The sequence below is a fragment of the Eumetopias jubatus genome, unplaced genomic scaffold (assembly GCF_037043125.1).
Source record: "Eumetopias jubatus isolate StellerSeaLion01/CBP00866 unplaced genomic scaffold, mEumJub1_p1.0 scaffold_9, whole genome shotgun sequence".
Classification (NCBI taxonomy): domain Eukaryota; kingdom Metazoa; phylum Chordata; class Mammalia; order Carnivora; family Otariidae; genus Eumetopias; species Eumetopias jubatus.
In genome coordinates this window covers 32096468-32121902 of record NW_028274815.1, presented here as the reverse complement: position 1 = coordinate 32121902, position 25435 = coordinate 32096468, and the positions used below count along the sequence as shown (strand labels likewise).

Below are 25435 nucleotides of genomic sequence, written 5' to 3'. Positions count from 1 at the left end.
AAAAAAAAAAAGCTTCTTCAACCCATCTGCAAGTAAAGCAGACTCCCCTGAGGCTATAGCTCAGAGAAGCCGCAGATAACAGAGCGAGTACCCAGCCCCTGTGAGAAGATGAGGATTCCTTCACTCCGGTCTTCTGCCCCTCCCCTTCCTGTGCCACTAGTCTCCGCATTTGCGAAGCCAGCTGGTCCATAAGCACAAGTGGAGGGACTTCCCGATCTAAGCCCTTATGGCTGGCACAGTGGGCTCAGAAGATCTAAGTAATCCTTGTCCAGATCAGAGGGAATTTGGAGGGGTGGCTAGGAGACAGGCTGACTGTGGAGGAGACCATAAAGCTGATAGAGAAAAGCACAACTGATTGAACTGAAAGAGTAAAACACTATGCCCGTGAAAGGTCTAGATGTGAAAGATTTCTCCGCACCCAAGGCTATCATGACTTTGGGTAATATTCCTGGTGTGACACTGAAAGATGTGAGGGCACCCTGCCATGGTGAGTTCTGACTTTGAGATGGGTTGTCCATATAGGTTATGTAATATCTCTTGGATGATCTCTTTTTCTCTTTCTTTACTCCTCTCCTGGCCTTGCCTGGCCTCACCTGGCCTGACCTTCTTTCTCTTTCTTCTAAGAAAGCTGCCTTCTGCTACATGGTGTCCAGTGTCCTTGCAGAATTGGAGAGCTGGTAACTTGGTTGGAGTCCAGGTACCCCCTGGACTGTCCACTGGGGTAATAGTTTGAGATTTCAGGGTGGGGGTCACAAAAAGTTATTTCAACTCCCACAATACAGTACTTAAACAACAAGGGCATTAAACTAAAAGCCATCAAGGAAAACCCAGTTAGAGTTTCAAATTAATAACTTAGCTCTTGCCAGTCTAATTTTAGGCCAGAATATCTCCTGAGCTTCAGCAGCAGGACGCAACCAAATTTGAGGGGTGCCGATGACAGAGCGTGTGCCACCTGGTGGTGATCCATAGCACACGGCATTCTTGGTGGATGCAGAGTAGGCTGACTGACAATCCTGTCAGGCTGACGTTGTCCCTCTCCACAAGTATTCCGACAGGACTGTTTGATCCTGAGCTTGGAACTCTATCTAGGTGAATCAGACCAGAGAAAGCCAAGAACTACAACTCCTGTGATCCTCCAACAAATGAACAGCCGCCCACAAGTTCCACTCAGACCTCAGCGGCTGCTCGTACCTCTGCAGTTTCCAGCCCTTTGGTTCAGCCAGGGGCAGGGCTGGCTTGAAACACGCTAAGGAGGCTCTTGAGGGCTTTACTTTTCTCCAGGGAAAAACTAAAGTTTTATTGTAGAGGTTTGAGAAGATGTGGCAACCTCAGTTTTGAGTGTCCAGTTGTAGTTCCGGTGGGTTTTATTTTCACCCCCAGGTTACTTTGCAGCAGGGGTGGAAAGTGCTGGAGGCTTGCAATGTATGATGGGAAAGATGGGACATGTTACTAACTTATTTTCATCTTTGCATGGGGAAAACGCCAGTAGAGAAGGGGAATAATCTCGTTCTGTTGTGTATTTCATTCAGTGGGCCTATTTAAAACCCACAGAGGCTTCAGAAAAGCTTAGAAAAGGGGCGCCTGGGTGGCTCAGTCGGTTAAGCGTCTGCCTTCGGCTCAGGTCATGATCCCAGGGTCCTGGGATCTAGCCCCACACGGGGCTCCCTGCTCAGCGGGCAACCTGTTTCTCTCTCTCCCTCTGCTGTTCTCCCTGTTTGTGTGCCCTCTCTCTCTCTGTGTGTGTGTCATATAAATAAATAAAATCCTTAAAAAAGAAAAAAAGAAAAGCTTAGATAAAGAAGAAATGTAGTAAGTGAAGGAGGACAATGGAAATCTAAGCCTAGGGTGGAAAAATGGCAACAGTGCAAAGCTCGGAACTCGAGTTTTTATATTAGTCCAAAGAGTACTGACTTAAAGCTTTTCTCATCTACATCCATGAAAAGAAAAAAGAGGGTTAGTTTAGTAAATAACTAACATGAATAGCATTATCGCAGATACGAGAAATAACTCTGGTTTCTAACTTTCATGGGGATTGTGTGATAGTTTTAAACTTTTTTAAATCTTGGGATTTGGGGACGATCCGTCCTTCCTCAGTCATAAGTCATGGGAGAACATCCTAGACAAGCAGGAAGTGACGGCAAGTAGAAGAGAGCTTCAGTAAGCCGAGAACATTTCTAGCGTCCCTGCCTGACACGTCAGTTGAGATCTGAAGTAAGAACATAAGGGCTGTTAAGAGGGAAGCCTACGCTGTAAAATAGGAACAGACAGAAGGTCTGCTTCTGGCTGAGAAACCCAACATATTGCTGTTAGTCAGATGATGTCTTTGAAATGACAAGGTCCTCAGAGAAGTGGTGTGATGTGGAAGGGTCACAAGGACAGAGGCAGACAAGCCTGGATTCGAATCCTGACACTGACTGTATGGTTTTAAAGCCCTCTGGGCCTTAGTTTCTTCAGCTATATGGTAAGCTCCATAGGGTTCTTGTGAAGATTTCATGAATTTACCAATGAAGTGCCTTGGTTACCGTGTTCCAGAGTAAACAGTTCTCTCTCTCTCTCTCCCCTTGCCCCATCCCCAAATTTTCAGAAATGACGAGGAGATGCTGCTGGCTTAGAATCTCTCATGTGGAAGGAATACTACACCAAAAGGTAGACTTGCCTTTAGATTTGATTAATGCAAATGGAGCAGGTCTCTGGCAAGATGGCTGGAGGCTGGAGAGGCATCTCAGAGGCTGAAGGGGCAATGGGCGAGGGTGGGATGAGTCGGATTTCAGATGGGGAAGGAACGACCAGCCAGAATCTGGGTGGCCCCTGAGACAGGCCTCTAGGGGTGAGAGCTTTAGCCCTGTCACTTCACGCTTTCTGTTCCTTGTTGTTTTCTATACTTTGCTTACCTCAACTTTGCAGTAAAATGATTCTTGAAAATAGTCAAGCCACTTCTGAGTCTGTCAGGGAATATTCCCTCACCTCAGCCATTAGATATGGGGAGCACCGTGTTCTGGTTACTAGGTGTTTTGCCGGCAGCCGCAAGCCAAGTAAAAAGGGGGGGTGGGTAGAGAGCAGGAAAATACAATCAGGGGCTACCCGAGAGATTCACAATAGATTTATGGACCACCAGTGTCTATTACCTGATAGACCATTTAAACTATCAATGCTACATTTATCTGTAATAGTCCATAATCCAGACTTTCCATTCTTCTGGATTGGCCTTTTCCTCAACTAATCTGGATTATTACGTCTTCATGAGGTTAGTCCTTTCCACCAAATCAGAGTTTCCTCCTTCCTGCTTTTCTTAATGGAGAAGAAGCAGAGAAGATATAAAGATGATGAACAGAAGCAATAAAGGAGTGTTGTAATCTTGGAGCAGCTAGCATGCTGTTATAATATACTGCAGACCCTGTGGAAGCACCAACACACACACACACACACACACACACACACACACACACACACACACACACACATACACACACACCCCACTTGCGCACCATCTAGTACTGTGGGATCACCGGAACAAATAAGAAAGGTCCAAGTCCAGAGTTAATCAGCCCCGTACCATTTATCTAATGGCCACTTAATGCTTCAAATCTCCACTACATCCATTCCCTCCTATGTCCATGAGACCTGTGATCCCAGGAGCACATGCAGATGGCAACAGAGAGCAATGTCTCCCTCACTGTAGCATTAATTTCCCCTTTATGTTCTTTACAGACATGCCAGGGACACTGAAGTTCTCAGAGACTATCTTCATTTTTTTATCTGCGGTAAGTCTAAATTTGAGACTTGCCAGCCATTACCTGCTGTCACTGCCTACACTCTCTTCAAAGACTGTTTCTGGAACTCTTCACAGGTCACAGAATTCCCCGACTGGAAACAATAAACGACTTACCTTAAATTTTAATCAATCTGAAAAGCAAAGGCAATGAACACATGGATACCTTCTCTCTTTGGAATTCCTCTTTCCATCTGACCCTTGGAATGTTGCCTTGATCTTCAGGATCAGAGAGATGTTAATGACATATTTTCTCTCTGACTCAAGCAGTTCTAGAGCCACGGTCTGTCTTTTAGCTTTAAAAAACAAATCAAAGAGGGAATTTTCGTCAACCATTCCTTCCCAAAACTCGATTAAATGATAGAAAGCAATAAAAAGACATTGAAAGAAATAAAAACGGACATTGGCAAGTTTTCAGAGGATGGAAAACAGAATGGAAGCATGGTAATTAATTCAGCAGAGTAAGGGTGCAAAACCTTGGTGTTCTCATCTGCACATGGAAAATCTGCTGAGAAGCAGAAAGGCTCAAGGAGTGGAGGCACTGGGCACCACAGAAGGTACAAATAAGTAGCAGTGCTGAAAACAGGAGACTTAGTCTATATATAGTGCAATTGAACTTCCAGGCTCCTCCCCCCATGCCAGGTGGCTTTCTCATTCCCCACCCCCTCCCATGGGAAAATGGGAAAAATTAAACTAGAGGGGCCCATAACTCTGGGGTCTGGACTAAAGACAGTAGTGGGAAGGATTAAGATGCCAACATGAAAACAAGGGGACTCAGAGAAGGCTTGCCTACTGAATGGGGAGACTCCCCTCAGCCCCTCCCCCTGCAGGTCTTTCCACAGTCTTTCCACAGTACCAGTAGCCAGACTTATACTCTCCAGGCAGGAGACTGGAGGATCTTCCACTGAAGAAACTGAACTACCCAAGGGAAAAAGACCTACAGACACTGACATAAAGAGGTCAGCTACAAAAAGTTAATTTGCCACCTGATTAGCCTATAGTGAAGGCCATTTACTGATAAGCTTGGCCAACATAGAATCATGATCATGATTTCTTTTTATTTAGGGCCTCTCTCATATATATATATATATATATACATATATATATATGATATAGATAGATAGATAGATAGATAGATAGATAGATAGATAGATATGCTAAGGATCCTCAAACATTTGAATCAACCTTACACTGTAAAATAAAGAGAAGAAAAAGGTATATACAGATTTTGAATAAATGGAGACAATGCAGGGGATGTAATATACAGCATGGTTAATAATATTATTTTGCATAATTGAAAGTTGCTAAAAGAGTAGACATAAAAGTTCTCAAAGAAAAAAAATTGTAGCTATGTATGGTGATGATGTTAACTAGACTTATTGTGGTGATCATTTCACAATATATACAAATATTAAATATTATGTTGTACATCTGAAACTAATATAACATTATGTGTCAATTATACATTAATAAAAAAAAGAGGCAATGCAGAAACAAAACTTTTTTAAAAATCCTATAATAAAGGGGCTCCTGGGTGGCTCAGTTGGTGAAGCACTGACTTTTTTTTTTTTAATACTTTATGTATTTATTTGACACAGAGAGAGAGAGCGAGAGAGCACAAGGAGGGAGAGTGGCAGGCAGAAGGAGAGGGAGAAGCAGGCTCCCTATTGAGCAGTGAGCTCAATGTGGGCCTCCATCCCAGGGATCATGACCTGAGCCGAAGGCAGACGCTTAACTGACTGAGCCACCCAGGCGCCCCAGTGAAGCACTGATTCTGGATTTCAGGTCAGGTCATGATCTGCTCCTGGGATAGAGCCCTGCATTGGACTCCCTGCTCAGTGGGGAGTCTGCTTAAGGACTCTCTCTCTCGGGGCACCTGGGTGGCTCAGTCATTAAGCGTCTGCCTTTGGCTCAGGTCATGGTCCCAGGGTCCTGGGATCGAGCCCCACATCAGGCTCCCTGCTCAGCGGGAAGCCCACTTCTCCCTCTCCCACTCCCCCTGCTTGTGTTCCCACTCTTGCTGTGTCTCTCTCTGTCAAATAAATAAGTAAAATGTTTTTAAAAAAAATGACTCTTTCTCTCTCCCCCTCTGCCCCTCCCACCACTCACACATTCTCTCTATATATAAAAAATAAAAGTAAATCTTTTAAAAAAATCCTATGATTAATATCCTCAAAGATATATGAGAAAAACATTCTACCCATTTAATAGTTACAGGATGCTATTTTTTTTTTTAAGAAAAGAGAACATTCCAAAAAGAAAAAAAGAAAAAGGAGGAGGAGGAGGAATTTTTGGCATTTTTTTCAAAGATAAAAAGGTGGCAGATAAAGTCAAGGAGATCTCCTGCCTTCTTCCCCACTCCCCCCACAAAACAAGAAAGAGACATTTTGAAGAAAAAGAGACTAGGAAATGATGGTAGTGGAGATCAATCCAGGAGACCCAATATCAAATTAATAAAAATTTCAGAGAAAAGAAAGAAAATGGATGAGAGGATAATAATAGAAATTGATAATAGAAAAAACCCAGGAGACACATTTCTAGAGGAAAGGGCCCACTATGCTCAGCATAATTAATGAAGAAGACTCTCACAACACTGTGACACATTAGCACACCAAAGGTAAAGAGAAGATCCTAAAAGTTACCAGAGAGAACAATCAGGTAACATACAAAGGACTGGGGATCAGAATGGTATTGGACTTCCCAAAAGTAACATTAGAAACTAGAGGACAATGAAACAATTGCTTCAAAATGATGAGGGAAAATGATTTTATATTCACCTAAATTATCACCAAAGCACGTGGAAGCTACTGGACAATGGGTTCCATCAAACAAGGAGTAAACCAAGAAACCAACAGGCACACAAGATAAAAACAAACGAAAGGGAATCTAACATAGGAAAACTATGAAAGGAATTCCTAAGAAGAGTGGGAAGTCCCAGGATAGCAGCAGTGCAATGGGCCAGAACGGAGTAGAATGACAAAGGACTCTAGGGCAAAGGCTTCGGTGGGTGGAGAGGGGAGGAGAAGAAGAAGCATGTAAACGAGAGATTTCCTGTTACATTGCTAAGAAAAATTGAAGAAGACTTATAGTAAGGGAGACATAAACCATGTTCTTTGATTGGAACACTAAATACTGCCAAGTTGTAAATTCTATGCTAATTGGAATAAAAAGAATATAGAGTCTAGAATTAGAACCACCCATATGTGAATCACCTGACATTCTTTGCACAATTCAATATGGAAAGAAAGATATTTTCGATAAATGGTGCTGAAGCAACTGGACAGCCGTATGGGAAAAAAATGAACCTGGACTCCTTCCTCACACCATACATCAAAATCTATTCAAGGTAAGTAATAGATTGGAGCTCCTGGCTGACTCAGTCTGTAGAGCATGCAACTCTAGATCTTGGGGTCATGAGTTGGAGCCCCACATTAGGCATAGAGTTTACTTAAAAAACATCTTAAAAAAAAAGATAAGTAATAGATCTAAATGTGAAAGCTAAAGCTATAAAGATTTTAGAAGAAAACATACTAGAGTATCTCCACAACTTTGGGATAGGCAAAGATCTCTTGGAAGGACACATAAGTCACAATCTATATAAAAAGTTTAAAATTGATTAACTTCACCAAAATTAAGAACATCTATTCATCAGAAGACTATTAAGAATGTGAAAATGCAAGCCACATACTGGAATAAAATATTCTCCACACATATATCTAATAAAGAACTCATATCCAAAATATATTAAGAGATTCTACTAATTGATAATAAGATAATGCACTTTAAAAGTTGGACAAAGGACTTAAACAGGCACTTCATAAAAGAAGATGTACAAATAACTAATAAGCACATGAAAAGATGCTCAACATCATTAGTCATCAGGCAAGTGCAAATCAAAACTACAATACCAGTACACCCCCCATGAGAATGGCTAAAATTAAAAAGACTAACCATACTAAATATTGGGAAGGATGTGAAGCAACCAGAACTCGCGGACATTACTGGATGGAGTATAAAATGTCCCAGTCACTTTGGAAAACTGTTTGATGTTTTCTTTCAGAGTTTAGCATAATCCTATCCCCTAATCTAGAGATATTACTCCTACGGGTACATCCAAGAGAAATGAGGGCAGACATCCAAGAAAGACTCATTCAAGAATATTCATATCAGTTTTGCTTATAATAGCCCTAAACTAGTAACAATCCAAATGTCCATCAACAGGAGAACAGATAAGCAAATTGTGGTAAATTTATTCAATGACTGAAAAAAAGAATGAACTACTGAGTGAATTACACACAGCACATTATATTGAGAGAAAGAAGCCTGACTCAAAAGAGTACACATTGTATTATTCCCTCTGTATGAAGTTCGGGAACAGAGGAAACTAATTTACAGTGACAGAAGTCAGAATAGTGGTTCTTCGGGTGGTAAGGTGCATGAGAGAACTCTCTGGGGTAACAAATATTGTATATCTTTTTTTTAAAAGATTTTATTTATTTATTTGAGAGAGAGAGAATGAGAGATAGAGAGCACGAGAGGGAAGAGGGTCAGAGGGAGAAGCAGACTCCCTGCTGAGCAGGGAGCCCGATGTGGGACTCGATCCCGGGACTCCAGGATCATGACCTGAGCCGAAGGCAGTCACTTAACCAACTGAGCCACCCAGGCACCCACAAAAATTGTATATCTTGATGCAGGTAGTGATCACAAGGGGCTATACATACATACATAAAAAGTCAATGAGCTTAAACTTAAGCTTTGTTAACTTTGCTGTACGTAAATTATCCCCCAGTAAAGTACTGATTAAAAAAAAAAAAAAAAACCAGCAGCATAAACTTATTTTAGAACGTGGAAGCAAGTACCACAAGAAACTGTGCAAACAGTTTAAAGTGGTTGCTCTTTTCTTCATAATAAACCTTTTAGTACTATTTATTTTTTCATGTGTGTGATGGTAAAAATTAATTTTTAAAAACTGCCTTCCACAAAGTGGTTGGAGGGAAACGGCATTATGTGACATATAGTAAGTGTGGAATAGCAATTTGTGACACAAAGGAGAGGAAGGATGGGAAAAGGAGGGAAGGAGGAAGGAGGGAGGGAGGACGGACCCCGTTGCGGTGTTTGATATCTTGGGGGCAGACTACTGATCCGAGACGCACATTTTGAAGATTTCGCATCACTACATAGTTCACAAAATGCTGCCCTCTTCCCCACCAACTTTATCCCTTTTTTGGTTTTTTTTTTTTTAAGATTTTATTTATTTATTTGACAGAGAGATAGAGGGAGAGCACAAGTAGACAGAGCAGCAGGCAGAGGGAGAAGCAGGCTCTCCGCCGAGCAGGGAGCTGGACATGGGGCTCGATCCCAGGACCCTGGGACCACGACCCGAGCCGAAGGCAGCCGCTCAACCGACTGAGCCACCCAGGCACCCCAACTTTATCCCTTTTTTTCCCCCAAAGCACTGTGTTACTAAATGTCATGGATACCCAGAGTCGAGGTGCTGGTCCCAAGCTGGCCATGTGACCTCAGGTGAGTCCCCTCATCTCTATAGGCTTTAGCCTTCATCTGAAAAGGAAACCAGAGAGCAGGTGGTCTCATATGTCCCCTGAACCTATATTGCAAGGATTCTAGCCTGTAGGTTTCCTGTTCTTCAAAATTTCAGCCTGTATTTTCCCTTGGGACTTACCAGCTAAAGAGGTTTCACATAAAACATTTTCCAGGGAGCTGTGTCTGCCCTGGCCAGCATCCTTGAGTTTATCTGGGTGGTCTTTTGTGACATATTCCTCGCCCCATTCTTTACCATCCTTAGGCTGCCTCCACACACCAGATGAGAGATGGCTCTTGGGCTGGATATCAGCCGAGAGGCAAGACTTAAGGTTTTCTTCTGCTTCTGGAGTTGTTGGGTTCATTCCTGAAAAATAACACCTGCCGTCAAGATTTGACTTTTTTAAAAAAATATATATATTTATTAACTCTGAAATATTATGCCCATTTGGGTACAAACTATCCCTCAAGGATTAAATAAATCAACTGAAGATTAAAAGTTTTTACACTTGCGAAGGATCACCTCTGTTTCTGGCCTATACATCCTCTACTCTTTGTATGTAGTCGCTAGTAAACAAGGAGTTTTAAAAAAGTAAATTTATAAAATAATATAATTAATTTGTAGTAAGTATGCATTGACTCCCTGTATCTCCTTCCTTTTAGGCAAGCACACCAGGGAAAAAATACGGAGGAAGAAAGATGCCAAAACAATGTTTTCTTTTGGAATTTGTTTTCCTTGGCCACAATAATGGTAAGTTGCAAAAAGGAGGAAGGAATGGAGGGAAGGGAAGATGAAATTTATGAAATACTGGTGGGTTGTCTATTAAGTAAATAACCTTTAAATTAAATAAACTATAAAATGTGTCCGTAGAAAACTTATGTCATGCTACGTATACCTGTGAGTTTCTCAGCAAATATTATTTCAGTAATTGACGTGAGCCAGAAAGAACCAATTGATGTGAGCCAGAAAGAATCAAGAATACTGGCTTTGTCTTAAACATCTCCACCCCTTCTCTCTCCTTGGTTTAACTGAGTCACTGACTTATTCTATTATACATCTTGGGGTCTTAGTAACCACAGTGCTTTATCTTGCCTGAGTTCTTTCAAGCCTGGTTTGGGACTGAGGGACTAGAAGCAGGGAAGGTGGAAGCAGGGAAAAGGTAGAGTTGCTAGAAGTGAAGAGAACTAAACACAGAGCTACTTACCAGGACCCATCATCCCCTTCACATTACTGTCTGCTACATGCATGGATCTGGATTCTTGGGCTATAGAGAAAGGAAAGCTTTCAGTCAGTATTCACTCCACTAACAGGGGCTGACACCTTCTATGAGCCAGACACTGGGGACAGACTCACTGTTGACAGCTTACTGAGGGAGACAGAAGAGCCAAAAATAAAATAAAATTTCAATATAGTGGCAAGCGCTATTTTCCCATTTGTAAGAATATATAAGTGGCACTTACCTCCTAGACTACCAAAAGAATTAAATCAGTTAATATGTGTAAACTGTACAGAATAAGAGCGAACTATGATGGTGAGGGTGAGAGGAGCCAGAATGATGCTATTCAAATGTAAGTCAGACCCTGTCACTCCTCCGCTTAGCCCTCCAATGGCTTCCCAGGTCAGCGTAAAAGCCAAAGGCTTTATAATGACCATAAAGCCGTAAAGTATCTGCCCCCTCCTGCCCCTCCTGTTTCCTTCTTTTCTGAAAACTTCGTCTCCTGTTGTCTCTCTTGTTCCCTCTGCTTTACCACCTCTGCTCCTGCTCCAACTTGAATGAACATCTCAATGATGTTCCCACTAGGACCTTGGCATGGGCTGTTCCTTTCTTCCCTTCCGAATGCATAAGCTCACATCCTCACTTCCTTCAGGTTTTACCTGGCACGCTCTCTAAAGTTACACCTGTGTTTCCTTATTTTTCTCCCTATCACTAACGTACTACATATTTTATCTATTTTGTTTGTTGTCTGCTTCCATGAGGGCAGGAATGTTTGTTGTTTTGTTCATTACTATCTCCCACCATCTAAGTCAGCGTCTGGGGTGATGGATAGATAGCAGGAAACATGAACGCGAAGTGGGACAGTTAACACCTTAACTGCAATCTCCCGAAAGACCTTGAGCCAGAGGCACCCACAGATTCCTGACTCAGAGAAACTATAACATAATGAATGTTTGCTATTGTACGCTACTGAATTTGGGAGCAATAAGCAACAATTGCACCATTTTATAATTAACAGTGGGTAAGCCAACCCTTTCTAAACGTTGGCCCTTAGATCCTGCATTTTAACATAACATACCATCAATCATATCCAAAATGTCTTATTATGGCACATTATTCCCAAATTCTGCAGTAATTTGGTTGAACAAACTATATTATATAAGCCACATCTATTATAACAGGGAAGGAGGGAGGAGTTCCCACCACACAGCTCATTGAACTCTGTCTGAGCACTTTGCAAATATAATTTTTAATCTTTTATCTCGTGAAAATGTTCAACTTCCCCAGACCTGGCACTGATCTGACCTCTACTTTCTAAGGCCATCCTGTATTCTTTCCTAATAAGACCATCCTTTTATGTCCTGTTCCTTATGACATGGAGCAAAGAAAATAGAACTACCTGTGATGAACCCACTCAGTCCCCAGAGGAATCTGTGAGTTTTCCCAGGCTGCACCTATCAGTCTCTAAAGTAACTACTCAAAGGGGTAAAAAAAAAAAACAACAAAGAAAAAAAGCAGATCCATACTTTGAAGTTATACTGATTAAAAGCCTCTGATTTAGATTTTTAAATTTAGTGATTCAAAACACATTTATCGTCTAGGAATATATGGTGCCTTAAGGCAGAAGGGTAGAAAACCACCAGCTCTGCCCCCAGAGGAGCTTACAATTGGTTGAGAAGTCCTTGAGCCTCTTTTGGAGACTTTCTATATGTGACCCAAAAAAATTAAAAAAAAAAAAGAGAGGACAGTTACTCTAAATAACATTAATGTCACTCTCCAGCATAGGTGCTTTGCTAGACATTGCTGAGCATACAAAGATGTAGCAAACGTGTAACCAGACATGGTTACAGACGGAGGTAACTGGATGGAAAGCCAGTTTCATCAGCGCTGCCCAGGGACAGTTTTCTAGCATCTGCTGTCTCATCCCTCAGATCGGGGGTGTGGCTAGTGACCTGAGCCCACAGACAGCACCAGCTCTGGTTACCCAGAGAAAGAGGGGCACACCACTGATGTCACTGCCTGCCAGTTAAGGCAGATATGATTTTCTCTGATCAGTGAAACCTCACTGAAAAAAGCGCAGAACACACAATTTTCTGCTAAGAATACACCTATCTTTAAAATGTCTATGCAGAGAGACAAGGCGTGAGCAGTAATGTGGAAGAGAAAATGAGTTATTAGAGTGAATAATTTTTTTAACATTTTTCTCCTAGGGTTAGTATTTGAAATTTAGAAAACCCAGATAAGTATTTTCCCAAAAAAGAAAATCTTTTAAAATTGGGCAGATTCTCCTGGTCTCTTAGGATCCCCTGGATTCTTTTTTTTCTTTTTTTAAGATTTTATTTATTTATTTGACACAGAGAGAGAGTACAAGCAGAGGGAACTACAGGTAGAGGGAGAGGGAGAAGCAGGCTCCCTGCTGAGCAGAGAGCCCAATGCAGGGCTCCATCCCAGGACCCTGGGATCGTGACATGAGCTGAAGGCAGATGCTTAACTAACTGAGCCACCCAGGCACCTCAGGATCCTCTCTCTGGATTCTTATAAATTCCAATTATAGGAGGAAAAATTCTGAGCAATACATCATTTTCCTATAAGGATGGAAGACATAAACCCATTCTCACTATTACTTAAGCTCTAGGAATCAAGGGGAAAGGCTTGGTTAATTCAATATGGTTTGCAAACTGTACCTTTTTCATAGGCCTGAGAAGGCAAAAGGTTTGTAAAGTCTTCACTTGGAAGAACAGGCTCAGGGATATTGATTGAACGGAAAGGACTTCCTTGTGCTTGAGCAGGCCCAGCCTGTGAGCCATGTTCTTCTTTTTGAGTTTTCCTGGGGAAGGAAAACAAAGGGTCTTAATGCCTGATAGGTTAAGAAGAGAATCAGTTCAGAATGATTCAAGAAAAATTCTGAAACATTAGGTTGAACCAAAGAAGTGCTGTTTTTGTAAATTAAAAATAGTTAGATACTAGCAATTCTTAGAGTTCAACTTAATTCATTGCCAAAGCTGGAGAAAAAATTTCAAATACATACAAATCACATCCTAATGGTAATACCTATATTTTTGTTTTTCTGTTCTTGGCTTCCTTGTCATCAGGATCTGTACAGAGTTTGCAATGATGACAATTTGCTTGGGGTGACTTACATTCACTTAACAAAGCAACACAAAGGTTCCAGGAAGCAGCAGGTCTTCAACTACAAACAACAAGCCACTCTTTGTAGTCACACAAATATTATTGCCATATTTCTATTTTAAATTTGATAATTTAAAAACCTATAACAATAATGATTATATATGTTCAATGGTGAAACTTAATTGATTCAACCTGGTTGAGATATTAACATAAATGTATTTTCAATGGTAGAAGTAAACTAGTAGTAGCATTAGAGAAATTTTAGAAAACTAATTAAAAAAGAAAATTATGAGTGACCCCACTATCTTAACACAACAATCACCATTTTAAAATATATCTTTCTAGTTTTTATTTTACATGTTTTTACAGTTCTACATGTCATCTTATATCATTTTCATTTCACTTCCTATTGTACTTGAGTGCATTTTCCGTGTAATTGTTGCCATCCATTTTTAAAAGTAACTGATTTTTATGATTCTATAACTTCCATCACATGCTGACCCACAGATTCCAGCAGTATGTAGCCAGTTATCTATCTGCCGACAGGGGGGAAGGTGTTCTCGGTGTAAGTGTACAAGCCTCTGCTTACGGGTTTGCCGTCGGCCAATTTTGTGTAAGACACTCACTTGGCTTTAACCTTTCGAGATTCCCTTCGCTTTTCCTGCTGAAGCTGTTCAATTTTCTGTTGCATTTCTTCTTGCTTGGAAGTGATGGCCTGAATCATTGACATGGCATTGCTCAGCTCTTCCTGAAAAATAGGAATTGATACATACTGAATCTGGTAAAGGGGGTGAAAGGATATAACATGGGCGCCTGGGTGGCTCAGTTGGTTAAGCGACTGCCTTCGGCTCAGGTCATGATCCTGGAGTCCTGGGATCGAGTCCCACGTCGGGCTCCCTGCTCAGCAGGGAGTCTGCTTCTCCCTCTGACCCTCCCCCCTCTCATGCTCTCTCTCTCTATCTCATTCTTCTCTCAAATAAATAAATAAAATCTTAAAAAAAAAGAAAGAAAGGATATAACATGATATCTAGTACACAGTAAGCTTTTTTTTTAATTTTTTTAAAAGATTTTACTTATTTATTTGACAGAGAGAGAATGAGAGCACAAGAGGGAAGAGGGTCAGAGGGAGAAGCAGACTCCCCGCTGAGCGGGGAGCCCCATGCAGGACTCAATCCCAGGACTCCGGGATCATGACCTGAGCCGAAGGTTGTCACTCAACCAACTGCGCCACCCAGGTGCCCAGTAAGCTTCTAATATACATGTGTTGAATGAATGAATGAGAGATGAACATCTTATTTCTATTGCAGTCTGTAATTTTAACACAGAGATCCAAGAAAGAAAAACATGAAATAGATTTTTTTTCATGATAATTAGCGAATGGGCCAGAGAGAAAATTCTTTTCTTTGACTGCTACGTGAAAAGGTGTTTTCTACTTCTGTGGCTAAGACCAAGAACCTCTCTGTTTAGCAGGGGAGTAGAAAAGGAGCCTAGGGGGCGCCTGGGTGGCTCAGTTGGTTAAGCAACTGCCTTCAGCTCAGGTCATGATCCTCGAGTCCCAGGATCGAGTCCCGCATTGGGCTCCCTGCTCAGCAGAGAGTCTGCTTCTCCTTCTGACCCTCCCCCCTCTCATTCTCTCTCTCAAATAAATAAATAAAATCTGAAAGAAAGAAAGAAACAAAGAAAGAAAGAAAGAAAGGAGCCTACCTTGAAATAGTTTAACGAATTCTTCATCTCAGTAACTTTTTCTTCCATGGAACATCGGCAGCTCTTAACCTTCTCTTCCAAAGCATATTCTCCATGTTGAATTCTTGACAGTTCTTGCATTGCTTCCGTGAAACCAGTTTTGAGTTCAGAGGCCAAGGCCTGCAACTAAAGATAATCACCAAGAGTGAATTCAATTTGCTATAAACTACTGTAAATACTGCCACTGGCCCCTTGAATTTTCATTTCGTTTGAGAAACCAAGCTCCTGAAAACCTACAGACCTCATATACTGGTAGACTGAAGTTTAGACAACATAAGGCAACCTTGGTCCCATTCTTTTAGGGAAAAGAGGGTCTTTTTTATATAGCACATGCCGAAGCTGGATAGTGACAAGCAAGCAAACAATTAAGTTGACAGGTGTTCCTGTGAGCTATGTTTATTCTAACACCTTTGCTTAAAATGAGATTTACTTGAAAACCAACATATGCTTGTGAAAGACAATCTTGATCCAGTAATTCTTTGAATCCCATGAAAGAAAGGATGGGTCATATTATCCGGGGTGTTATAGAAGATGAAGAAATTCAGTTATTTTTCCCTTAAAAATTAAATGATAAAAAGAATAATAACTAAGCATATCTGAGAATTTCTTTGAAAGGGAAGAGGATTCATATATATATATATATATATATATATATATATATATATGGTTGTTGGATGATGTCATGGAAAAGGAGAAAATGGCATTTGCATTTGAGTGGCAGGAAATAGCTACAGTGTTAGGAGCTCAGCACACTGTTGATAGTGATGTTGAATTATCTTCAAGAGTCAAGCCTGGTCGTGTAGGAGTGCACACATTGGACTTCTGTTGTCAACTTCCACACCATGAAAAAAGTATCAATTTTGGAGTCAGGGTGGGAATCCTAGCTCTCTCCTATGAGAAGTAAGACCTCAGGCAAGTTGGTTAACCTCTTTGTGGCAGTCTCCTCCTGCATAAAATAACTACTGTGACACCTCTTTCACAGGGCTGTCTGGAGAATTAAATGAATACAGGTAGGCAAGTTTTCTGCCACAGTGCATGCTTGGTTGATAGAAGGTGTTCAAGAAATTTTAATTCTTCTCCCCCTTTCAGTGGCACATCAAAAAGTTGAGCACAAACAGAAATGTGGAGAAAATAGAGCACTTCTAAAGTTCAGGTTTTTTTTTTTTATTGAACAAATAATACAATAATAGTACAATAAGATAATAACACTTTCTTGAAATTCATGATCTTACCCTCCGCTAAAGAGAGGAACTCTTAGCCCCTGTTCTCTCTTTAAAGCAGAACTTTTGACAAAATTAACAAAATTCCTTCAAATGTGTACTTCTAAACATTTTCAGAATCTGGTTATCCAAAATGATTCCAACTCACAATGACACCTCCCACTATAAAAAGACTTGGTCTCCTACACCACAGTTTTAAAATATGGGGTTTTGTGGTTCCCTGTGCCTCAAAGGTTTCTTTCAAGGGCCGGAAATAGGGAGAAGTAAGAGGAACGAAAGGGATCATCCTGAGGAGAAAAGCAGGACCTGCCAAGTGTTCAGGCCTGGAAGCCTGAGGAACACCTTGAGCAGTCTGTATTTCACTCCAGTCCTCTTTCATGTTAATTAATCTTTGTGATGGATTTTAGCACATGTCCTAACGTGGTCACCATAATGGCTTAAAATCACCAGGTCAACTACTTTTGATCTGGTAGTTGTCATTACATAAATTCATCTTCAGTGAACAAAATAAACAAAATCGACAGCAATAGAATATCAAAGCAAAATCTGTGCAAGTTTTTAAAATTGAAGGAAGGAAACCTGACGTTCATTCAGGTACCCTGAAATAAATTCAGGTTTCCTGTTTGAAAAAAAAAAGGGGGAACCGTTATCCGACAGAAATAGGTTTCATTATCACTGCTCACTGGATGTGTGGAGTTTTTCCCAGGAACCAAAAGACAGCAGTAGGATCCTAGGGAAAGGACTTTTCCTCACCTGTAGAACCCCAGCTCTCAAAAAAAAAAAAAAAAAAAAAAAAAAAAATTGAGTTTTCCCTAACAGCCAGGTTATATAGGGACTTTGGAAATTTTGAAACCATTTTAAGCTATGAGCCCATTTCCTTCCCATATATTACTTTGAGCCCATTGGGTACCTACCATCGAAGTAACACTACTGCCTGATAAACAGCTTTACATCCACTGATCAGCCAGGGAGGGGGTGCCATATGTGAGCATAATCGCTTTGCAGATAGCATGGGGCTCAGTATCTTTAGCTGCTACCGACTGGTTTTCCAGTACCAACTGGCCATTCCTTGTGAATAAAAAATACTCTGAGGACATGGACTTAACATCTTTTCTCTGCTCTCTCTTCAACTCTCTCATTTGACAGCCCACAGCCCACCCCAAGGATTAGAAATGGGTGTCTACCTTGTTCTCCAGCGAGTTGAACACGTTCCTCATCTCGTTGATTTTTTCATGAAGCTGCTCTAGAGAGGTTATGATCCCTCCATCCTGCCGCTGAAGGCGGGCTCCCACTGGAGGCAGGTTCAGGGAAGACTTGTACTTCGAAGCCTAGGGTACCACAGAGGGCATCTTAGGCTCAAAGAAATAGGGGAGAGGAGTCCGAATTCTTCCTATTTCCTGGTCTTAATTTCTGTTTCTCAATTTTCTTTACTTTCTTGGCTTCTTAACTCTTCTCAAGGTGAATTTTAATCAATGTCTTCCCATCATTTTCCACCAAAGTTCCCTCAAACTAAATTTTCATAAATTATGCAAGTTGTTCCAACTTGTTTTTCACACAGACTTGTCCTTCATTCTGTTCCATTATCAAGGTCAAAGTCTATTCTGAGGCCAACGCAGGGGACTGGGCCTGGGCCTGGGCCTTGAGATCCCTGCTAAGTCATAAGTGTCAAGATTTGAGAAAGCTCCATAAGGCAGGCCAAATTCCTACAACACCTGACTACAGGCTGTAAGAAGCAGCACATGATGGCAACAATGCCAACGTAATTGCTTTGGTTTTCCCCCAAACCAGGGTTTGTACAGAAGAAACATGGTCTTTCTGCCAGTTTTCATCTTCTTCATTTTAGGCCTTTTTATTAATCCCCAGAAATATGATGATTTAAAACAAAAAGTGGGCAGCAAGTCGTTTGAATAGGCAAGAGTAAATTTCGCAAATCTACTCCTCTACACTCCCTGCAGAAGTTGACCCTTAATGTCATTGTTACAGGCCACTACTGAAACTGATATGAAGCATGGTGTGCCAGAAATTTATCTTATCGATTCCTGGATGCACCACTGGCCTAGTAGAATTAATTTCTCTGATGTTGGAAAATATTCCTTAATGGCAAAAAGAGACTGAGGCTCAAACGGGACTTACAAATTGTAGAAAACTTTCAATGGCAATTTTAATGATGAAACCTATTGCTGTAGGACTGGTTCCCATCGTTTTTCAGTTAGGGGTCCTTTTGGCACATAACTCGTTTTCTTAAATTATTTTCATTACAGAGAAAAAGAAAAAAGAAAAAAAAGACACTTCACATCTCCTTACTTTAATACAACCGCGAATGTTTTGGCACATTTCCTTCTGTTTTGTTCTGTGGATGTAAGTGCATACATTTATATGTTTGAAATCATACTATAGGTATATTTTGATCCTGCCCCCTCCCTTTTCTGCCAAACGCTGTTATAAACCTTTTCCTATAGCCTTCGATTTTTTTTTCTAAGTGTCTATTTTTAATGGTTACTCAATATTCCATCCTATGGATGTGCCAGAGTTTATCCACCCATTCAGTTTTCTTGGAAATTTATGTTGTTTGTAATTTTTCAACATTATAAATAATGCTGACATATAATGCTTTTTATTTAAAGCTTGGTATGTATTTCAGATTATTTCCTTAGGATAAATTCCTAAATATGAAATTACTGAGTTTAAGGACGTTGGGTAGTATTTGACTCAAAGGGCTAAATTAGTGTATTTAGAAAAACATGTCTTGGACAAAATATATAAAACATAAGTAATATAAACGGAGGAGGCTGCAATGTTTACATTCCTACAGGTGAGCCAGAAACAAGTTGGAATTCACATCATTAGGCGGGGAGTTGGGCTAGGACCAAATGGTGCAGTTACCACATCTGTGGCCATGGATTTTTAAAATAAGATTCCATTAACGTGAGAAGTGGGGTTCTCCCCCACCCCCACTTCTCACGTTAATGGAATCTTATTTTAAAAATCCATGTGCAAAAGGAAGTAATCAGTCTGCAGCCACACAATCTGACTCTGGAGAAGAGATTGGGTGAAATCTGAGAGGCCTATGTACAGCGAACAAAGGATGAGAGAAAATCGGGATAGAGTTGGATTCAAATAAAAGGGAATATGAGCTAAGGAGCAATCAGTGTATCCACACAGATTCACTGGTTCTGATAATAATACTGGAATGAACTGGGAGATGGTAGTGCTCATTCTCCTATTGGCTCCCATGTTCTGATTTGGGTCAATGTACCTTACTCACCAAGGAGGTCAAATCCATAAAGAGCAAGGAGCTGATTAGGGTTATGAACATTTTAACACTGTATTTTACTAAGAATTTTTGTAAAAGTTTCCAATTTACACACACATCAGAATTAAATATTATTAATTATTTTATTATTCGCTAATCAGATTGTCATAAGCTTCAAAAGCCTCATCTTCTCTTCTACTTATTAGCTATCTGTAATTCTACTTTGGTAAATTTTTTTTTCAAGATTTTATTTATTTATTTATTTGAGAGAGTGAGAATGGAGAGCGAGTACATGAGAAGGGGGAATGTCAGAGGGAGAAGCAGACTCCCTGCCGAGCAGGGAGCCCGATGCGGGACTTAATCCCGGGACTCCAGGATCATGACCCAAGCCAAAGGCAGTCGCCTAACCAACTGAGCCACCCAGGCGCCCTCTACTTTGGTAAATTATCTGTGTCCTTTACCCATACTCTACTGAGGTCTCAGAAGTTTCTTTTTTTACTGACTTGTATTAACTATTTATGTATCATTAAACCCTTGTGGTATTTTTTTTGTAAGAATTTTTCCCATGTTGTTATTTACCTTTGAATTGGTTGAAAATATATTTACACTGGGAAATTTTTAAATTGTGATGTGGGTGAAATCTCTAGCCCTTTCCTTTGTGATTTCTTCCAGTGCTTTTTTACTTAGACATTTCACATGCAGAGACAAGATAAATATTCACTAATTCTAAACTTTTATAGTTTGATTTTTTATTTCTAGCCCTTTAATCCATTTTTTAGTTTATTTTGATTAAGGTATGAAGTAGGAATCTGTTCTTTTTTGTCCCAAAGAAGAACCAGACAATTTTCCAAACATCATTTGACACCACACTAAATGACTGCATCAGATCCCTTGGCTCAAAGCAATATACACATCTTGCAGATATTCATTCATTCATTCAACTAATATTTATTAAATATGTATTATATTCCAGGCACTGTACTTTATGCTGAGGATACAACAGAGAGCAAAATGTACTAAATCCCTGCCCTTGGAGCTTACACTCTAGATAAGGACACAGACAATTAAAAAAAGTAAATAAACAAGATAATATTTAATGTAATTTCAAGTAGGGATGGGGATTTATCAAGAAAATAAAATAGATAGAAAATGACTAAAACATCATATTTTGCTTCAAATTTCATATTTTGCTCTCCATTTTTGGTATGGATTGTATTCTATTATAGTTAACCTCTCCCTGCTTCCCTCCTTCCTCTTCCTCTTCTTCTTTCTTTACTTCTCCTTCATCTTCTTTTGGTTAAATGTTGCTTGGAGTAAACAGACTGGGGTTTAGGAAGCATTCTTTTAAAACAAGGATGGGGTTATAACCATATTGTCACAGAGGTCATATAGACCAACTTCACTTCCACTGCTTCATCTGTTTCATTTGTTCCACTGCGAACAGATGTACTTGGATTTGTGATACAGTAAGAGAATGAGGCCACCCCCCCCCACTGCCACTATATTTAGCCAACATTCAGGGAGTGACCTACATAAAATCTATAATAGACTTTAAATCATACCTAAGTTTAAAGACATACTCACAGTCATTCCAATGCCCTACACAGGTCAGATGTGAACAGAGGGGAGGCGGGCAGGGAAGGCATTTGGCGGTCTTGGACAAATGAGGCATCAAATCAGCACTGAGTGAAGACTCACTCCTGCTTCCAGGCCTTTGTTCAAGCTGGTCCCCCTGCTTGAAACACTCTTCCCCATATCCACTTACCAAATGACCAATCTGTCCTTAAATGCCTGGTTCAAATCTTTCAGCCAATATTCATTCATCCCTCTGCCACATCAATGCCCCTGTTGTAATCCTTCCAACAGCCTACCTGTCTGAGCTAATTATTGTATATGTTTTCCAGGTGGCGGACACTTAAAAATCAATAGCAAATGCCTGTTGCATCTGTTTTATTTCTTATTGGACCAAGCAGCTGATTTTACACATAGTAACTGCTCAATAAATACGTAGTAAATTGAAATGAGGCTGTTTCTTCTACCCCTTCCCACTGCTGGTCTTGGTCTAGGAGCAGCACGACTACAAAAATGTTTTCATAATCCTGTGTTGGCTTGCCCTGATTGGCCCACAGCAATGATCTCTTGCATGAGATTTCTGGGCACTAGTTGTTATTTTCACTTTACTGTCACTTAAACTCAACAAATCTAAATAACATTTCCCCTAAAACTCTCCACTCTTCTGGATTCCTATTGCTCTTTTCAGAAAACCACTCTTTATCCTTACCAAAGCTTAAAACTTTACAGCCAACTTTGAAATCACCCTGTCCCCCAGCCCCCACCAAGCCCTGCTAATTCTTTCTTCCCTCTCCTGCATTCCAGGTAACAGTGCCTTAACTCTAGAGAGGAGCATGGAGTTTCCTAGCCCAAGCTTCTTTTATATTACAAATTACATCAGAATAAAACATCCATGATTTTTAAGGACAGAATTTTACTTTAAATTTACATTTAGAAGACAGACACCAAATAAATCCTGTGTAGAAAGCCAAAGCAGCCCCAAGGGACCCCTGTTGCAAACCTATGATAAAATGTTTTGCAGAATTTTTATCTTCCTCGGAAATTAAATTATTTCCATTGTTTAAAGGGAGCTTAACATTTTTTTCAATCACCCTATGTGAACATCTGCAGTGTTAACCCGCTTTCAATTCTCAATTCCCCCTGCTGAAATAGGAAACCAAGAAAAACAGAGCTTGCTCTCTCCTCCTCTCTCATGGAGATGGCATCGCACTGTGTCATGGCCAGAGTGATGATGGCGACACGCAAGGAAACTGGAGTGGACGTGGGAGTGGTCGTGCTGTAATTTAGAGCCTGGATAAGCTGTCCTTCACTCAACAGTTTTCTCAAAGGTGCAACGTGAGCGGCACTCTCTGCCCTGCCTACCTCATGGTCCTGGTAAATGAACAAACGCAGTGACGGATGTGCAGGCACTTGTGAGTGCTAGAAAACTTTATACGTAAGCGACAGTCATCAGCATCACACAGAGGAGTGTTCAAAATAATCTTATTGTCTTTACCTGGTAAATCTGTGTGGAAGGGTTATTCATCGGCATATGTTCATTCTCTCCTGTAGGAAGAAAGAGCTTTGTTCAATGAACGCGACTCATTCTGTCCCTATCCTCTTCACACACATGCAGGAATAAGGGGCCTCATAGGACCTTGAATCTGTGGCTCCATGACAAGAAACCAATGATACAAGAACAAAACATAAGCTGGTGTAAGTGGTTTCTATATTCACATCCTAATAACCTAACCATATCTACCTGATATAACTCTTGTAGTAAAAAACAAAACAAAACATGTTCTACCACAATGGGGAAGTTTCTCAACCAAACTGAATGATTAGTGATCATTAATCAACCAGAAGGGAATGCCCGTGAAGGGTTTCCCTCATGTTCTTGGGGCTGACAGGAGTTTACTTGGGGGGGTAGTTTTATACTCAGGAAGGCCACACCGGACACCTGTCCGGTTGTCACTGTTGTTTTCAGGAAGCCTGCATAAAATGTCCTTGCCAAACTTCTAAGCTCTCCCCTCCTGTCACTGCCCAGATCAGCTAAGGTAATCTTACTGTCTTCCTGGGCAAGAGGGTTGGTAAAGGGAATTGTCAATGGAAAGATTCTGGGAAGGGTGCAGGCAGAAAGAAAAGAATATTGGCAACACTAGAGACTATGAAACACAGGGCAAATACAAAGGAAGTAGTAGGTTATAAAAACCACCTACAAACTGGGGAGAAGAAAAGGTTGGCTTAGTACTTTTCAGAACCACATTGGTTGGCCATGAAGACAAGACAATCCATGTAAAACATGCAGCTCATTGCTCATCCACTTAGTTGTATTTCCATTGTGTCATGTTGTATGAATCAAGCAGTTTATAGATGAAAGCACCAGTTGCAAATATTTGGTTGTGTGGATATGTATACTGTTCTCTTAAGACATACTGGTATAGAAAACCCCTCCTTAGAGGAACTGGCCTCAGTGTATTAAGTTCATGAATAATACATGACCTCAGCCCAGAACTTATACAGACAGAAGGCTGTTCCTATAAAATCCAGGTGGTTTCACCTTACCAAAACTCTTCACACAAGCTTGGGTAAAGATTACTTAGCCCATTTTATACTTTGTCCCAACAGCCTGGTATCATGGCAAGAACCAGAACCTGAGAACAGAAACCAGGATCCCAGATCAAACTTTGACATTTTGTGATTGTAGCCTGACTCCTCTATGAATGTTTCCTTATCTGTAAATTGGAGGTGATAACAGAACTATTTCTATATGGTTGATTCGATATGGTAAAGATGAAAAGAGAGAGCACTTATGTTTCTAGAAGATGTTGGATGTTTATTAGTTGAATCTGTATCTTGGCCTTATTCAGCAGGTTGTTCTGAAACAAGTCCTAAAGTTATTGCTAAGAAAAATAAGATAACTACTCAAACCAAATTATATATATAGCATTTCCTGTTTCTCCAGCACCAAGTCTGTGCTCTTCATGGTCATTATATGATGATAAGGGGATGAGAATAGTCAAGGTAACATATTCTCATGTTTTGATACGATGCCAAGAGAAGACTGAAACCTACGTTTCTTAAATCCCGAGATCTAAAGCAAGACATAGGAAAAATCTAACCTTGCTTTGTTTTGGTCTTTTCCATGGTGCCTGTTGCTTCTTTCCTCCAGCTGATTCTTCAACATTACATCCTCATTGTCCCTGGATCAGGCCACCCCTTCTTCTCTGGACCTGGCAATTGAAATCAAGAATAAGGGATAACAGGTAGAACTGGTGAAATAACTGGACTGACTTTATGTGTTAACTTAAAATAATTGAAATGAACACAGCTAGTAGAGGCAACTTGAGGTTTGTGTAATTTCAGAAGAGTAAAAATATCAAGTTAATATTTAGTTTAAAAGTTAAAGGTAGGGTGCCTGGGTGGCTCAGTCATTAGTGTCTGCCTTCAGCTCAGGTCATGGTCCCAGGGTCCTGGGATCAAGCCCCTCATCCGGCTCCCTGCTCGGTGGGAAGCCTGCTTCTCCCTCTGACCCTCCCCCTCTCATGTGCTCTCTCTCTCATTCTCTCTCTCAAATAAATAAAAAATAAAATAAATAAAAAATAAATAAATGTTAAAGGTAAGTATTTTGTAAATAAATATGGAATTCATGACTTAAAATTATGGCAGTTTTTAATATTACATTCTTTTTTGGATCAAATTAATTACTTTAGACCCATTAATTTTATTAACAGGTTATATTTTAGGGAGATCATCTTAAGAAGAAAAATCTTAAGCAAGTATGAAGGCCAATACATCTGTTTCTATTTCATTACACAGTAAATGCCCTGATGACCTCATTCTCACTTTCGGCATCTGGTAGACCACTGTACACACAGGATGTGTTACCAAATGTGACCTAGTTGTAGTCACCTTCAGACATGAAGCCACAAGTTCAGAATGCAATCTAACAAACAAACATAACCGTCAGTGTTGTGGACATTGGCCCTCTTTTTGACCACCTAAAATTTTAACC

At 40.4% G+C, this 25435-nt stretch overlaps 1 protein-coding gene across 3 annotated transcripts in view; it reads right to left on the bottom strand.

Annotated features, from left to right (window-relative positions):
* ARHGEF33 (Rho guanine nucleotide exchange factor 33) overlaps window positions 1-24567 on the bottom strand; it is a 46692-nt gene extending 22125 nt beyond the window's left edge. For 2 of the 3 annotated variants that reach the window (XM_028117244.1, XM_028117245.2), the window contains exons 1-8: window positions 24543-24567; window positions 22937-22986; window positions 15358-15522; window positions 14280-14401; window positions 13209-13351; window positions 10513-10572; window positions 9450-9674; window positions 3936-4065 (exon numbers count right to left, since the gene is read on the bottom strand). In XM_028117244.1, coding sequence (XP_027973045.1) covers window positions 3936-4065; window positions 9450-9674; window positions 10513-10572; window positions 13209-13351; window positions 14280-14401; window positions 15358-15522; window positions 22937-22986; window positions 24543-24567 — 920 coding nt within the window. Of the gene's footprint in view, window positions 1-3935; window positions 4066-9449; window positions 9675-10512; window positions 10573-13208; window positions 13352-14279; window positions 14402-15357; window positions 15523-17800; window positions 17945-22936; window positions 22987-24542 lie in introns of all 3 variants that reach the window. The other variant, XM_088026177.1, reaches the window with a different exon arrangement.
* Between the last annotated feature and the right edge of the window lie 868 nt (window positions 24568-25435).